General features: G+C 38.8%; 1 protein-coding gene and 1 non-coding gene across 6 annotated transcripts in view; both read right to left on the minus strand.

Moving 5' to 3' along the window:
• Window positions 1-18008, minus strand: part of LOC115224915 (unconventional myosin-XVIIIa) — a 324165-nt gene that overhangs the window by 17925 nt on the left and 288232 nt on the right. For all 5 annotated transcript variants that reach the window (XM_036513802.1, XM_029795876.2, XM_036513801.1 and 2 more), the window contains 3 exons: window positions 8381-8482; window positions 2762-2872; window positions 696-819 (listed from right to left, as the gene is read on the minus strand). In XM_036513802.1, the coding sequence (XP_036369695.1) occupies window positions 696-819; window positions 2762-2872; window positions 8381-8482 (337 nt within the window). The remainder of the gene's footprint in view (window positions 1-695; window positions 820-2761; window positions 2873-8380; window positions 8483-18008) is intronic.
• Window positions 6868-6978, minus strand: LOC115224927. The gene has a single exon (XR_003882907.1). It is a non-coding gene; the product is annotated as a U6 spliceosomal RNA (small nuclear RNA).

Here is an 18008-nt window from a genome sequence, read left to right on the forward strand (position 1 = left end):
AACTGAAACAGATGAAGATCTTTTGTTGGCACCCGATACTTCACATGAAGTCAAAGGAATTAATGAATGATTGCAAGACCTCCTATCCAGAGGGATTGCAACAAAGTGGACACCACTAAAGAAGTCCATGGGCCAGTCAGTGGCGTGAAACTGGATGATAGATTAAGTATGTCAGTTACCACACACAATCTCTTTCACTCTCTCTCTTTCCTTCATACTTCCTCTTTGTCCTCCTCTCTATCGCTTTGCCACTCACTTCTTCTTTGAAGTAAGTGTGACACACACACCACAGGTACATACAAAAAGAATAAAGATAATCCTTTCTACTACAGGCACTGTTAACTGAATTTTAGCCATGTTGTCAGTAATCCAGATGACCGAACTCTCAGGTACTGTGGTTTACATGAACTTAAGAAATGAATAGAAGTAGTTTACAATAGCTGCTTAGAAACATTGACTATTTGGGGCCAGCTTGGAAAAAGACAGAGACCAGGAGGTACCAACACATAAAATATTGACCAAGTAGGACAAACCTAGGGGAAATGACCATGTGGGAGCAACTCAGAGAAAGTCACTGATCATGTTATACCAACATGGACAAAGCACCAACCATGAGATGTGATCAGTTCATCTACAAGATTTTAGTAACAGGTTTGTTCTCCCATCAAGAGTACAAACAACCATTGAATAATTACCACTGTTGTTCTGGACACCTTGTGTCATCATCTCTTGGACTTGTCGTTCAAGTTCACGCTTGTCCTGCATCAACAATCTCTTGTCATCGTACTCTTCTTCTAGTTGACTCTCCAACTGTTTCAGCTAAAACAGACACAAAACATGTGTTACATGGGAAAAATACAACATACATTAAACATGGTACTGGGTATATAAATATATATATATATATATATATAAACGCTACATTAATGGGAAATATATATAAGATACATTAACATGAGATATAGAAGCTGTTAACAAGGTTAACAGAAGTTATATTAACATAAGATATGCAGAACCGACATTAACATACGAGACTGAAGTGACCAACATTACCATGGGAAATAACATGGAAAATGCAAAAACTAAAGGCAATATTCATCAACCTGAGTCCATGGGAGAAGATACTTGCCCAAGATGCCAATGTGTATATGTATCTACTTTTTTGCGATGTGATAAACATTTAAAAATACAAAACGAATGCCGTCACCACACACTGTCTCTTTCACTCTCTCTCTCTCGTTTTGCCACTCACTTCTTCTTTGAAGTAAGTGTGACACACACCACAGGTACATACAAAAAGAATAAAGATAATCCTTTCTACTATAGGCACAAGACCTGAAATTTGGGAGAAGGAAATATATCAATTACATTGATCCCCCCAGTGATCAAATGGTACTTATTTTATCAACCCCAACAGGATGAAAAGCAAAGACAACTCAGTGGCATTTGAACTCAGAACATATAGTGGGAAGGAATGCCACTAAATATTTTGCCTGGTATGGTAATAATAATAATGGTTTCAAATTTTGGCACAAGGCCAACAATTTCAAGTGAGAGAGTAAGTCAATTACGTTGGCCCCCATTGTTCAACTGGTACTTATTTTATTGATCATGAAAAGATGAAAGACAAAGTCAACCTCGACAGAATTTGAACTCTGAACAGTGACAGATGCAATGTCACTAAGCATTTTGCCTAGCATGTTAATGATTCTGCCAGCTCGCTGCCTTAAATAATAATAATAATAATAATAATAATAATAATAATAATAATAATACAATTGTTTGACCTTAACCAGTTGAGCATGTCCCTTAGTGGCTGACGATATGTGCATCTCTGATCATGAGCAGAAGTAGTGGAGGAGTATCATAGCCATGTGTTGAAAGGAATTCTTGGAGGTTTGGATAATTCACCTTTGGAAACATGGGTGGTTTGTTCAACATCCTTAAACAATCCTTATTCAGGGACCTTTTGAGCAGGATGGGCTACTTGATCAGAAGAAAATTCTAACTGGGCCCCACCTGCAAGGGCATGCGCTGTTTATCTTGATATGAAATCACCATGTCGCGCACATATGGTTGTGATGCATGTGCCTGATGTACCCTTATCAGACGGGTAGTCATGATGGGTATACTAGGCTTCGTATATTTTACTCTGGTGTCACTTTGATGGCATGCACTACTCTCTCACTCAATAATAATAATAATAGTAATAATAATTTACATTAAATAACAACAACAACATTGGTTAATAACCACTAATCTTTTTTCGTTGGGGTGTATGGAACAATTAATTAAATTGATTCTCAATAATCTATAATGAATTCACAGGAAGATATAAACTAAAGCCGACTTTGATGGGATTTGAAGTGAAGATGTAAAGGTACATAAGTAAATACTGCACAGTAATTAGTCTGAGATGCTCTACCAATTCTGTTGAGCACAGTTCTAGTAGACAGCATAAAAATATAATTGCTTATGATTTAGGCATAAGACCAGCAGCTTTGAAGATGAGGATTAGTTAATACCATCAAGTCCAGTAATTGACTGATTATTTTATTGGCCCCCAAGGGATGAAAAACAAAGTTTATGTCAGTGGGATTTGAACTTGGGATGTAAAGAGCTGAAACAAATGCCACAAGGTATTTTTTTCCAATGCTTTAACAATTCTGCCAATCCATTATCCTAATCAATATAAATAATAAGCATAAAAATAGATACACATAATCAGACACACACACAGCAGAGAGATAAAATATTTTACCTTTTTCTGTGTAGAATACCTCAGCTCTTCCAGATCGTCATCCTTTTCTTCTATCTCTTTGATATGTTGCTGACGGAGATTCTGTAAATTCATTTCCAGACGTAGCTTGGTCTGTAAATATATTTTAAGATAAATGGCAAACAGGTCAGTGATGTGTAACAGATAGATTGGTCAGTGATATGAGATACAGACTAGTTTGTAATATGTCATACATAGACTGGTTGTGGCAGTGTCACAGACACTAACTGTACTATTGTGGATAAGCAGAGGTTTACATTGTTACACTGTTAGGCAAAGTACAACACTGTAACACTCCTGCCCACCAACACACACACACACCAACACACACACACAAAATAGAAATGTAGAACAATGGTGACAACAGCTATCATGAAGGAAAATCCTCTACTGTGTCATTCAGCCCGCCAGAATTAGTAACCACATCTCCATCATATCACAGACAACCGTTCTAAAAGATGAAAGATACATTGAGCAATACAGTCTGTGATGAGAAGAAATAATAGGGATGGTCATAGTCTGTGCAATAACAACAACATCTGTTTATAATAAAAAACGTTTTATCACTGTTTTATTACTCTTGAAATACAGAGGGAAGTTATACAAGAAATGATGGGATGATTCTTTGTTACATTTTTGTAGTTATGAAGATGATGAAAATAATACTATTGGGTCGTCCGGAAAGTTTGTGCCGATTTATAGTAGCTTACCTTTCGACTTATCTTAGAACATGTTTGAGTCCATAAAATAAGATTTGACTACACCTCCATTTAGAGCACAGTTTAAGCTATCTTTTCGTGGAAGAAGGTTTATGTTCCTATATCCTGTGTTAATTCTGTAACCCTTTAAAATGGAAGATAAGAAAGTTCACTTTCGGCACTTGATGCTTTTCTTTTTCCGTAAAGGGAAAACTGCCTCACAAACAACCAAAGAAATATGCGCAGTTTACAGTGATGTTTCTTTATCCGAAAGAACTGTACAGAAGTGGTTCATAAGGTTCCGAGCTGGAGATTGTAGCCTTATTGATAAAGAGCAATCAGGCAGACCATCCACTACAGAGGATGACCAAATCAAGTCGTTAACTGAGAATAACCCACATTGCACAACGCGACAATTGGCAGAAAGCCTCAGCCTATCAAAATCCATCGTTCATGGGCTTCTTTTCAGTTTCCGTCTACCAAATCCAATCACAAGGCTTTGGTCGGCCCGAGGCTATAGTAGAAGATACTTGCCCAAGATGCCACGCAGTGGGACTGAACCCCGAACCATGAGGTTGGTAAGCAAGCTACTTACCACACAGCCACTCTTGCGCCTATAGTAAATTTTTCAATCATAAAATTTATACAATATTTGCGACACAGGTCACATTCCCGTTACGACTTAGAATTGCCAGACTCAAACAGAAATCGTCCGATAATTGCCATCTGAATGGAAATTTTGTTTTCACTATGAAACACATTTTGCTAAGTTTGTACCACCCCTTTGAGACCAAACTACACTCTAGCTTCAAAATATAGAATACCTCATAGGTAATATAGACATCCTAAATTCAGTGGCAGTGTTAACCCTTTCATTACTGTATTTATTTTGAGATGCTCTGTGTTTCTTTCAATTATTTTAGATATTACAAAGAATTTAGTAAAATAACTTAGTTATCATTAAGCTAGTGTTAGGAACATAAATTTTGACTAAGGTTTGGTAGAAGATTTTAATTCAAAACTTATGGAAACAAGACATTTGTACTCAGAGCCAGAGCTGCTTTCAGCCGGGTTGATAACGAAAGGGTTAATGAAGATGTTATACGTTAATTTAATGTCTTAAACTTATCTTTATTAATGTATATCGAATTATACATAGACATGTACAAGATTTACACAAATATAAGAGTTAGAACTTTTGATCTGCCCATAGGCCTTTTTCTTAGGAAATTTTTCCTGTCGTATAAAAAAGTTGCCCTACCCCTGATCTAAAAGTTGAGTTATTTCTTGGAGAAAAAAATATTTTAAATTTTTTTTTACAAATGACATTGTTAGTGGGACGCAAAGTTCAAAAATCAAATTTGCTTTTCTCAAGATGCAGTTTCAGAGCCTATATGGGTTAAAACTTACATACATAACCTTATACACTCGCATTTATATAGTAGATATATACACACATACATATATGTATTTGTGCGTGTATACATTCATGCATGTGTGTGACTATACACACATACATCCACATGTACCCATTGTGTGTATGTGCACAGAAAGTCATTTGAATATGTGATTTGGAGAGAGAGAGAGAAAGAGAGAGAGGGGAATTGCAGCATCATGTATAAATAGCCAGAAACCTCTTGAAAAAGAATGTGTAAGTATGAATAGTAATAAGTGAGTGTAAGAATGTGGTGTGTGTGTGTGTGTATGTGTGTGTGTGCTAACTTAAGTATAGTGAGTGTGTAAGTATCCAATGTGAGTGTGAGTGAGTGTCCAGCATAATGGTCAGTAAGTGGAGGCAGCTGTGTCATGTAATAGCACAGTCATCAGTTCCAGCAGCTGTCCAAGACATTCTCTACATCTTAGATAATGAGACAGGCAGACACTGTCCAGACAAAGGGGTCAGCTATTTTGGCCACTCACACTGACCTCACAAGGTCACGAGTTTTTTGTTTCTTTTTCTTTTTTTTTAACTGGGGCACAGTTACAGTTAAGACTATTGGATGGGTTATTCTGTGTACATGCATTTGTGCGAAAAGACCCATCATCATCATCGTGTTAATGTCTAAGTTTTCCATGTTCGTATGGGTCAGATGGAGTTTATCTGAGGCAGATTTTCTACAGCCAAATAATACCCTTCCTTTTGGCAGCCTTCATCATTTTCTAAGCAGGACAATATACCTCCAGGACAAAACAGGGACACTCATTTACACATGTACACCCAGAGACATTTGAGAACTATTGACCATCATAATCTGTAAGATATATTTTCAATACAACAGCATGATATACAAGTAGGTCTCAGATCTACTGACAGGATAAAGCCAATTGTATCTGCATGCCATCATGTACATAGACCAACTAGAGCACATGGTACTCACTACCTGTTACCCTGGTATCTTTTTCTCCAAATATGTTGGCTACATCCTGATTGCTGATGAACCATCCAAACTGTACCCATTATGTGGCATTTTGGGGGACAGTATCTTCTATTATAGCCTTACAAAACATTGTAAGTGGATCATCATCATCATCGTTTAACGTCTGCTTTCCATGCTAGCATAGGTTGGACAGTTCGACTGGGGTCTGGGAAGCCAGGAGGCTGCACCAGGCCCAGTGTTTCTACAGCTGGATGCCCTTCCTAACGCCAACCACTCCGTGAGTGTAGTGGGTGCTTTTTACGTGCCAGGCGAGGCTGGCAATGGCCACGATTGGATTGGTGCTTTTTACGTGCCAGGTGAGGCTGGCAACGGCCACGATCGGATTGGTGCTTTTTACATGCCAGGTGAGGCTGGCAACGGCCACGATCGGATTGGTGCTTTTTACGTGCCACCGGCATGGAGGCCAGTCAAAGCGGCACTGGCATGTACTAAGTAAAAGAAACCCATCATGTGTTTCCTTGGCTTCATATCAAATGATATTTGTAAATGAGTATCACTGTCATACAGGCAGTGACACTCACTTCTAACATTCTGTGAAAACATGTCAGGTCATGAGGGTATATTGTCTAGCTTGGCCACATCCTAATTCCAAATATCAGAGATTTGACAAAGCTGATGAGCACATAAAAATTTGAACTTGAACACCCAGACAAACCTTGGAGCTCTCATCATCATCATCGTCGTCGTTGTCGTTTAACGTCCGCTTTCCATGCTAGCATGGGTTGGACGATTTGACTGAGGGCTGGTGAACCAGATGGCTGCACCAGGCTCCAATCTTGATCTGGCAGAGTTTCTACAGCTCGATGCCCTTCCTAACGCCAACCACTCCGAGAGTGTAGTGGGTGCTTTTATGTGCCACTGGCACGGGGGCCAGTCAGGCGGTACTGGCAACGACCTCACTCGAATTTTTTACACATGCTAACGGCACAGGTGCCAGTAAGGCGATGCTGGTAAAAATATGGAATGCTTCACGAATTTGCATGTCATCCTTGCGCAGGGGCCATGCTAATCTTCTTTGCATCGTTCCGATTTTAGAATATGTATTGCGGTCTCCATGAAATATTTGGATGAATTGTTGACAGGAGAAACTGACAACAATGCCATGTGGTTCACTTTTCATATGAGCAATACAGGATGTAAACACATAGACATATGCACATACACACACATACACATGGCAGTCTTCTTTCAGCTTCTGTCTACTAAATCCACTAAGATTTGGGTTGGCCAATAACTATAGTAAAAGACAATTGTTCAAGATGCTGCACAACAGTGAGACTGAACCCAAAACCATGTGGTTGGGAAGTCAACTTGTTACCCACACAGAACCATAAGCTGTGCCTATATATATATATATATATATATATAATATATATATATATATGTATATATAAAAAAAGTATATATTTAGCATTTCGAAAATCAGTTCTGCACTTTTCATTTACCACGTACTGAAACTGCGCTTGCGCGGTGAATTTTGAAAATTTATAACATATAATGATGAGACATGTGTTATTTGTCTCTAAATTATATGTTAATGTTATGGTGCGGTTACTGATGAAAATTTTGTCTAGCAAAATATTCTATTTGCTAAAAAAATAAGAAACCTAGGTATAACCATAAAAAAAATAACAAGGTAAAAGTTTTTATTTTTCATTCCCTTCGAAATTGCTCTTAAATGTGGTTTTGGTTGTTTTGACTGCTTCTTCTAGCGTGTAAAATTACCTGTAAAAGGTAGTTTCTCGTGTTTAAATGTACACTATTTTATATATATCATCATCATCATCGTTTAGCGTCTGCTTTCCATGCTGGCATGGGTTGGACGGTACAACCGGGGTCTGGGAAGCCAGGAGGCTGTCTGATCTGGCAATGTTTCTACGGCTGGATGCCCTTCCTAACACCAACCACTCCATGAGTGGAGTGGGTGCTTTTTATATATATATATATATATATATATATATATATATATATATATATAATATATATATATATATATATATATACTGGAGTAAGCACATAAATGTGAAACAAGGTGGAAAAAAAGAGTACTCTTATACCAGAGGTAGAGTAATATGATTTATTTAAAAGTAGCAGAAATACCACAATAACTGTTACTCAGAGTTCCACATTCCCATTCGTCGGACAGTTTTGTTAACAAAACTGTCTGACGAATGGGAACATGAAACTCTAACAGTTTTTGTGATATTTCTGCCTGCTTTTAAATAAAGTATATATATATATAAATTTTGAGTCACATCATAGCTATATATACATATATAAATATATATATATTTTGAGTCACACACACATGCTATATATATATATATATATATATATAATATATATATATATAATAAGTACACACATCATTCCTCAAGTATGTGTGTGTGCACATATTTTAATCCTCATTTAATCAAGCAGCTACAAAAGATCAAGATAGCTGTATAAACAAAAGGTGAACATACCTGTTCTAACTGCTGTATCTGACCAGCTTGGTCATCAAGTTCCTCTTCCTGTTCAGCAACCTTCATTGATAGTTCATGTTTTGCTCTCTTTAATGCCATATACTGAAATAAAGAGAAAACAAATATCATCAACTCCGCAGACCAGCATCATCATTACCACCATCATCACTATCAACAGCACCACCAACACCATTGCTATCACCACCACCATCACCTCCAATATCATTACCATTGCTGTCGCCACAACGACAGTTGTCCTCATCACATCATCACTCCATCTCCAACAGTAATTTAAATACCATTTATGACCAGAACAAGCCATAGTAAATACCACTCTTTTACTCTCGTTTTACTTGTTTCAGTCATTTGACTGCGGCCATGCTGGAGCGCCGCCTTTAGTCGAGCAAATCAACCCCGGGACTTATTCTTTGTAAGCCCAGTACTTATTCTATCGGTCTCTTTTGATGAAACCGCTATGTGACGGGGACATAAACACCAGCATCGGTTGTCAAGCAATGCTAGGGGGACAAACACACACAAACATACACACACACACACATATATATATATATATACATATATACGACAGGCTTCTTTGAGTTTCCGCCTACCAAATTCACTCACAAGGCTTTGGCCGGCCCGAGGCTATAGTAGAAGACACTTGCCCAAGGTGCCACGCAGTGGGACTGAACCCAGAACCATGTGGTTGGTAAGCAAGCTACTTACCACACAGCCACTCCTGCACTCCACTAAGCATTTTGTTAAAATTCTAATCATCACTCGAAACTTATGAAAACAAGATATTTATACTCAGAACCAGAGCCGGTTTCAGCCGGGTTGGTAATGAAAGGGATAAATTCCTGCCCTTAACTCACACGTATTAAAAGAAGTAACAAATACAATGAGAGCATCTCAGGTATTTATCCTTGATGCTGGTCAGAACTCAAAACAATAAGGATCACCCACACATCCATCAAAGAATAAAGAATACCATGTATTAATATTCCATGGAAAGTAAAGCAACAGGGAGATATATATGTTTCTTTACTACCCACAAGGGGCTAAACATAGAGGGGACAAACAGGGACAGAGAAACGAACTAAGTCAATTACATCGACCCCAGTGCGTAACTGGTGCTTAAGTTATCGACCCCAAAAGGATCAAAGGCAAAGTCGACCATGGCGGAATTTGAACTCAGAACGTAATGGCTATGCATTTCGCCCGGTGTGCTAACGGTTCTGCCAGCTCGCAGGGAGATATATAGAAGCAGATGTTTGTGAGTGGGGTGACCTACTATGTGTTAGTGGGGGAGCTGGTGGATGCCGATAGGGGTCTGTTATGATAGTTGGACATGCTTGTTCACCCTCACTAAGTAGCAGCTTTGAAACTAAAGTTATTATTTTACCGTGAGAGTAAATGAGTAAATATGTTGTTTTCAAAGAAATGCAATTGATTAATTTTTCAGCTGTGCAGTGTAAGAAAGTGGTTGATTAGCGAGAGTCATTTGAGAGTTAGATAAAATGTAATGCGTGCATAAGTATAGCTATGAGGTGAAGAAGTTTGCTTCTAAACCACATGGTTTCAGGTTCAGCCACACTGCACAGGACCTTGGTCAAGTATCAGATACTATAGATCCAGGCCAACAAAAACCTTGTGAGCAGATTTGAAAGAAGCTCATCAATCGAAGGAGAGGGGCTTTCTCCATCCGGGTTGCGGATCTGTGGAATAAGCTGCCGGACGAGATAGTGAAGATGCTGACGACCGCTCAGTTCAAAGTCTCTCTTGACCAGAAATGGCCTGAACTCTTTGTATGAACACCCTCCCTATACTTAACTCCATGCCCCCCTACATGGCCTTGCTTTTGCTTTTTGAGCAAAAAAAAAAATAAAAATAAAAATAAAATTAATTAAATTAAATTAAATATCTGTATGTGTAGATTGGTGTGGGAGTGGATGGATAGATAGATAGATAGATAGATAGATAGATACAGATATGTGTATGTGTGTGTGTGTGTGTGTGTGTGTGTGTGTGTATGTGTGTTTCTTTGTCCTAGTATTGCTTGATCATTGTAAATGAGCATCACTGTCATACAAGTGGTGTCATTCATTCCCAATATTTTGCTAAAATATGTCTGGCCTTAGGGAAATATTACCTCACTTGGAAACGGGTAACGGTTAGAGACAGGCAGGGCATTTGGTTGTAGACAATCTACCTCAATAAGCTCCATCTGACTCGTGCCAGCATGGGAAAGTGAGCAAAATTTAAGCAACTATGATGATTATGATGATGACATTTGCTCCAGCTCCCTACACTCTGGACTCTATATCCTGCTGAGGTCAACTTTACTTTTCATCCTTTCAAGGTCAGAGAATGGAGAACCAGTCCAGTGTTGATGCAGTCTTCTCACTTTCCTCCAGTCATCATGGGTATTGCATAAGGGGGAAGACAAAGATGATATGGATATATGATGAATATATATCTTGGGACTACATAACACTTAAAAATTTCGAGTGGAAAGAAAGTGCATATCACGAAGTCATACTCTGCTGTGAGTGATAGCTGTAGTAGTAGTAGCAGCAGTAGCAGCTATTGTATGGTGTATTAGATAAATATTTTTAGCATGTAGTTACAGGAAAAAACACCATCCATTGAGAAAGCATAGTAAATAACCATGCTAGAAATAGCAGCCATACTTCCTTCAAATCAGGGCCTACTGGGGAACAAGTAGCTATTGTATGGTGTATTAGATAAATATTTTTAGCATGTAGTTACAGGAAAAAACCCCATCCATTAAGAAAGCATAGTAAATAACCATGCTAGAAATAGCAGCCATACTTCCTTCAAATCAGGGCCTACTGGGGAACAAGTAGCTATTGTATGGTGTATTAGATAAATATTTTTAGCATGTAGTTACAGGAAAAAACACCATCCATTGAGAAAGCATATACATGGTAAATAACCATGCTAGAAATAGCAGCCATACTTCCTTCAAATCACGGCCTACTGGGGAACAAGAGGAAATAGATTATATAGTTCTAGATAGTGTTGAAATAAAAAACAGAATGACTGTCCATCTAGCTGGATTGAAATTGACCCAGGGCTAAATAACAACACCAGGATACAATCTGTTGTAGATCACGTGACTACAACGGTGAAGGAGAATGATAACTAGGAAGAAATGAGAGAGAGAGAGAGAGATGCAGAGAGAAACTAAATAGAAGAGGAGGATTCAGAGGAAAAGACCATTAGACAGAGGAAATAGGAAAAGGATTAAAGGATTCAGGAGGGGCATGTGTATGTGGGTTGGGTGATAAGGCAACAGAAAGGGGTGTAGAAGGCTGGAATTTGATGATGAGAGGAGAAGAGGAAGTAGTTCTCGGCTATGGAAGACCCCTCACCAGGAAGAGATACTCTCTGAAAAACTAACATCATGGGTTATTAAGTGGGGCAGTATGTGAGAGGATGTTTGAGGTTGGGAAGATGCTGTGTGTGTATGTGTATGCATGTGTGTGTGTGTGTGTGTGTGTGTGTGTGTTTAAGTATGCATGCTTTGGGATGTGTTACAGTGTCTGGAGTGGCTGTGTGGGAATATGTAAGGCCAAGATGATGTGTGGGTGTGATACGGTGCATGTGTGTATATTTATTCATTCATACATATTCGTACATTCTGCATTTATTGAGTTCTTTCTTATGTTCTGTTTCTTCTAATCACGATTATGTGTGTATGAGCATATACATACATATACATGCATATTTACATACAACCCACCCCCCATATGTACGTTTGTGCACAGTAAGAGATTCGCCGCACACACTATGTGCTCCAAGCTGTTTTTACCAAATATTTAACAATAAAACACTAATCCTATACAGATTAATGTTAATCCTCAATAATTAGCAGACATACCATTGATATGAACACTAGTGATGGAAAAATCTCTCACACATTATACCACCTACCAATGTGTTATATAAAGATTTCACCTTAAATGTTTACATACACACACACATTAACATACACAACATTAATATTTGTATGTGAACATGTATATATTATACACACATATGTTTGTATCATGTCATAACTTTTCCCAATCTGACATGGATTAGGACTTCTACAGAGTGTTTTACAAGTTGCAGCAGCCTGTTCTTATCTCCTTCACCAGATTCAACCTCCTGACCACATGTTCCCATGTCTTTTTTGCAAGGCCCTTCTTGGATCACTTGGCATTTATTCATCCAACTGTCATCCTCTATTATCATCATCATCATCGTTTAACGTCCGTTTTCCATGCTAGCATGGGTTGGACGGTTCAACCGGGGTCTGGGAAGCAAGGAGGCTGTACCAGGCTCCAGTCTGATCTGGCAGTGCTTCTACAGCTGGATGCCCTTCCTAACGCCAACAACTCCGTGAGTGTAGCGAGTGCTTTTTACATCATATATCCATACCATCTTTGTCTTCCCCCTTATGCAATACCCATGATTTCTCAGACTCAGCTTTTATTCCTCAGCTTATTTATAATCTGACATTCACACACACTCTAACATGACACATCTAGCAGAGTAAACTCATTAAATGTCATTCAGCAATCTTTTTTTTTTCTGACTTGAGACAGCATTCACCCGGGGTGGGTTGAGCTGGCTTCATTCATCCTCAATGCTGCATCTCTCACAAATGCCGACCAGGCCTGGCGATTTGAGGCTAATGACCGTGTGATCTCCAACCACTCCTTATTCCAGCGGCGAACACCATAGATATGGGGGCCTAGGATGGGTTCCAGATCAGCTAGGTTTCTCGTTGTCCACCACATCGCTTTCGCCAACCCTGATTGGTTGGATCGTTCAGCAATCTTATCATTCTCATTCAATATCCATGTTTTACAGCCATGCAATATCACACTTCATGCATGAACATCATACAATCTGCCCTTTATTTGCATAGAAAATGCCTTTGAAAGCAGCAGTAATAGCTCTTTGAACTTTTCCCACCTTTCTTACACTTTTACAACACTCACTTCCAGTATTGTTTAGGCCACCAAAGTAACACCAGCTGCGAAATATCTTTAAAGTAACCTTCTGAGCATTTGAACTAGCAGACACTCTCTCTGCTAGTTACTCCTTTCCATCTACTGCATATAATGTCTCTTTTCTCTGTAAACCTGTTTGTGGAGTTGTTGCATCTCTTGTGCATCCACAGTTTACATTAGGTACACAATATAGAAGTCCTACCTACATATTTTCTACAAATAGAACGTGGACCCCCACCTATCAATGACAGTTGAGATTTGTATTCTTTTCTAACACAATTATCTTTGTTAGGATTAGAAGAATGCTTGCTATTTTCTTTCTAGACTTCACATATCCTCAAAATCTAGTATTCATATTTTGTTATCAGTGGCATAGAATGAGTTTTGGCTGCTCTGTGTGGTAGCCAAATTGGCCATCTTCTTCCTTAAATGTAACATACCTTTGACTACAACAAACACACATATATAATGTAGTAGACCTATTTCTTTACTACCCACAAGGGGCTAAACACAGAGAGGACAAACAAACGGATTAAGTCGATTATATCGACCCCAGTGTGTAACTGGTACTTATTTAATCGACCCCAAAAGGATGAAAGGCAAAGTCGACCTCGATAAATTAAGTACCAGTTACGCACTGGGGTCGATATAATCGACTTAATCCATTTGTCTGTCCTTGTTTGTCCTCTCTGTGTTTAGCCCCTTGTGGGTAGTAAAGAAATATATTTCTATTGAACCTTTTAAGCAATTGGGCCCTCATTTCTTAGGTGCTTTTACTGCCAATGATAGCCAATTTTGAATTCCTCACTTGAAGAGCTATAAGAGCCTGGAATAGACTAAGAACAAAGGACTAATGGATTCCTACATGCATTGAGCTTGTTGCTACCAGTGTGCTGGTTTTCACCGATTAAAGAATACTATATGCTGTTGAAAGTCTTCTCTAAGTCAACAAATACTAAATATAGCAGTTTTTTTTTCTTGACTAAAAAGTTGGCATCAGTGGTCCCACATCCTGGCACAAACCCAAACAGCATCTCATTTAAGCTTGCTCTCTCCCTGATTAGTTTTGCTATAACTTGCTCCACCACTTTTATGATTTGGTCCATCAGTTTAATGCCCTCGTAGTAACCACATTCGAGCGTGATCGTTACCAACGTCACTTCACTGGCACCTGTGCCGGTGGCACGTGTAAAAAGATTCGAGCGAGGTCATTGCCAGTACCACCTGACTGGCCCCCGTAAAAAGCACCCGCAACACTCTCGGAGTGGTTGGCGTTAGGAAGGGCATCCAGCTGTAGAAACTCTGCCAAGTCAGACTGGAGTCTGATGCAGCCATCTGGTTTGCCAGACCTCAATCAAATCGTCCAACTCATGCTAGCATGGAAAGCGGACGTTAAACGATGATGATGATGATGATGATATACATACACACACACACACATACTTATTCAAACTCCATATCAAACACTTCCCCTAATCCACTGGAACATCAACAATCAGAAGTAGTAAGGACACCTCCCTTAAATAATATCCAACCAAGGAACGATACTGCATTAAGAAGTCCAAGATATACTGTGTTGAACAAAAAATAAAATGAGATGGTCATGGTTGGAATAGTTGGCTCATAGATCACCTCAACCAGGGCTCACATGAAATGAAAGCAGGAAGTGGTTCCTGCAAGGACCATGGGGCTTATATAACAATGATTTCTGATTTAGACATAAGGCCCTCAGTTTTAAAGGGAGGGAGATTGGTTGGTATCATCAATCCCAGTACTAGACTGGCACTTTATCTTATCAACCCCAGAGGATGAAAAGCAAAGTTGATCTCAGATTTGAATGTAAAGAACCAGAATAACTATCATAAAGCCATTTTTTTTATGCTCTAGTGATTCTGCAATAATAATAATAATAATAATAATAATAATAATAATATATTTCTTTACTACCCACAAGGGGCTAAACACAGAGGGAGCAAACAAGGACAGACAAACGGATTAAGTCGATTACATCAACCCCAGTGCGTAACTGGTACTTAATTTATCGACCCTAGTGCGTAACTGGTACTTAATTTATCGACCCTAGTGCGTAACTGGTACTTAATTTATCAACCCTAGTGCGTAACTGGTACTTAATTTATCGACCCTAGTGCGTAACTGGTACTTAATTTATCAACCCTAGTGCGTAACTGGTACTTAATTTATCGACCCTAGTGCGTAACTGGTACTTAATTTATCGATCCCGAAAGGATGAAAGACAAAGTCGACCTCAGCAGAATTTGAACCCAGAACGTAACGGCAGACGAAATACAGCTATGCATTTCGCCCGGTGTGCAAACGTTTCTGCCAGCGCAATGTGATTGTAATAGATTGTTCATTGGTTTGAATGCCTGCCAAAATGTGAAATAAAGAAATACAAAAATACGAATGAGGGAATCCTGCAGTCTCTCTACATGATAGTGTCGATTATCATTGGGTCCTTTGGGGACAGTGTCAGAAGGAATCAAGAGGAATATAAAGGAAATCGGAATAGAGTGCCCAGTGGAAAATTAACACAAAAAGTTTTCCTTAGCACAGCCAGAATAGTCAGGAAAGTATTAGATGAAGAGAACAGATAGCATGGTACCGTAGGCTGCAGGCAGCAAGCCTGCTATGCATGCAAGACTCCAGGAATTCCAACAGAACCTGTGTTTGTTTCAGTCATTTGACTGCAGCCATGCTGGAGCACCGCCTTTAGTCAAGCAAATCGACTCTGGGACTTATTCTTTGTAGGCCTAGTACTTACTCTATCGGTCTCTTTTGACGAACCGCTAAGTGACGGGGACATAAACATACCAGCAATGGTAGGGGGACAAACACACACAAACACACACACACACACACACACACACACATATACGACGGGCTTCTTTGAGTTTCCGTCTACCATATCCACTCACAAAGCTTTGGTTGGCCCGAGGCTATTGTAGAAGACACTTGCCCAAGATGCCATGCAGTGGGACAGAACCCGGAACCAAGTGGTTGGTAAGCAAGCTACTTACCACATAGCCACTCCTGCACTCCACTAAGCATTTTGCCTAAAATTCTAATCATATTAATAATAATTTCTAGCACAGATTCATGCTGATCAATACAGACAGTGAAAGTAAAGCAAATTTCCGAGATATTATTGTGAAAGACATTGAAGGACGGAAATGTGCCCTAACTAATGAAATGTCAAATTTGAATGGATGATATAGCACTAAAAGAAATGCAGAAATTATCTGAATATAAAGATAGAAATCTGATATAAAGATGGAAACAGAATGTGAGGAACTGTCAACAAAAACAAACCCTAAAATAACAGGTTCTTTAGAAAAAAAAATATAATCAACATCTCAGAAATTAGAAATATACATAGACAATATCACAAGTAGGTACTCACTTAAAACATAGCATGCTCCAGGGTTTATACACATGCAAAACAATTACACATTGCACACATAATGCATAGGGCAACGCATGACATACACAGACATGTTGCATAGTGTACCCTTGGACTTATACATAACACAGACAATAACAATTAGATACTGCACAAGTATTGGGATCTTTTCGGTTTGAATGGCAGTTTTTTCTAGCGGTGTCATATGAAATTGTCACCCATAATTATGACCCTAGTATCGATCTATTGCATTTCAATCTGTTTTAGGGTTAGGGTTAGTTAGGGTTAGGGGTGGGGGAAGGGTATCTTTTTTTCTTCAGAAATGTAAATAAACCCAATCTGTTTCTTAAACGAGGGACATATTCATACGGCACAGAATGTTTTCACCTCAATAGATGTCATTGATTCGTTGAAATTGCAGAAATTGAAGAAAAAACAACAACAAATATCTTACAAACCATAGAATTTTCTCAATAAAGCCAAGAGAAAAAGATGTTTTATAAACACATTCTACCAGTATACGAAGTTTAAAAGTGTTTAGTTACCTAGAAATTATGTTAAAAATTGCCGTTCAAACCGAAAAGATCCAAGTATTGCATGGGGTGTGCTGGGACTTACACCAATATATAACACAGAAATTAACAAAATAGATACATCATCATCGTTTAACGTCCGTTCTCCATACTAGCATGGGTTGGACGGTTCGACCGGGGTTCTGGGAAGCCAGAAGGCTGCACCAGGCTCCAGTCTAATCTGGCAATGTTTCTACAGCTGGATGCCCTTCCTAACGCCAACCACTCCGTGAGATACAATACACACATATTAAATAGGGTACTGTGAATACAATACAAAAAAAAAAAGAAAGAAAAACAAAACACTGCAAGTACCCAAGGTACATGGGACTGTGAATAATAATGAAATGAAATTATTGTATACAGTGCTCAGGTGTACACAACAACAAAATTACTGAATAATTTCTAATGTAGATGCAAATCTAGCATTTTTTTTGAGGAGAGTTAGTAAATTTTATTGACCTCAAAAGGCTGACAGGATTTGAACTTGGAATATAAAGAACCAGAAACCAACAGCAACAAAGGTAAGAAAACACAAATTTTAGGGGTTAGTGAGAGCGCTCCATTAAGTTGGCCCTGGAGGGAATTAAAGGGACTTGGATGTAACT

This window comes from Octopus sinensis, linkage group LG26 (genome assembly GCF_006345805.1).
Source record: "Octopus sinensis linkage group LG26, ASM634580v1, whole genome shotgun sequence".
In the NCBI taxonomy this organism is placed as follows: domain Eukaryota; kingdom Metazoa; phylum Mollusca; class Cephalopoda; order Octopoda; family Octopodidae; genus Octopus; species Octopus sinensis.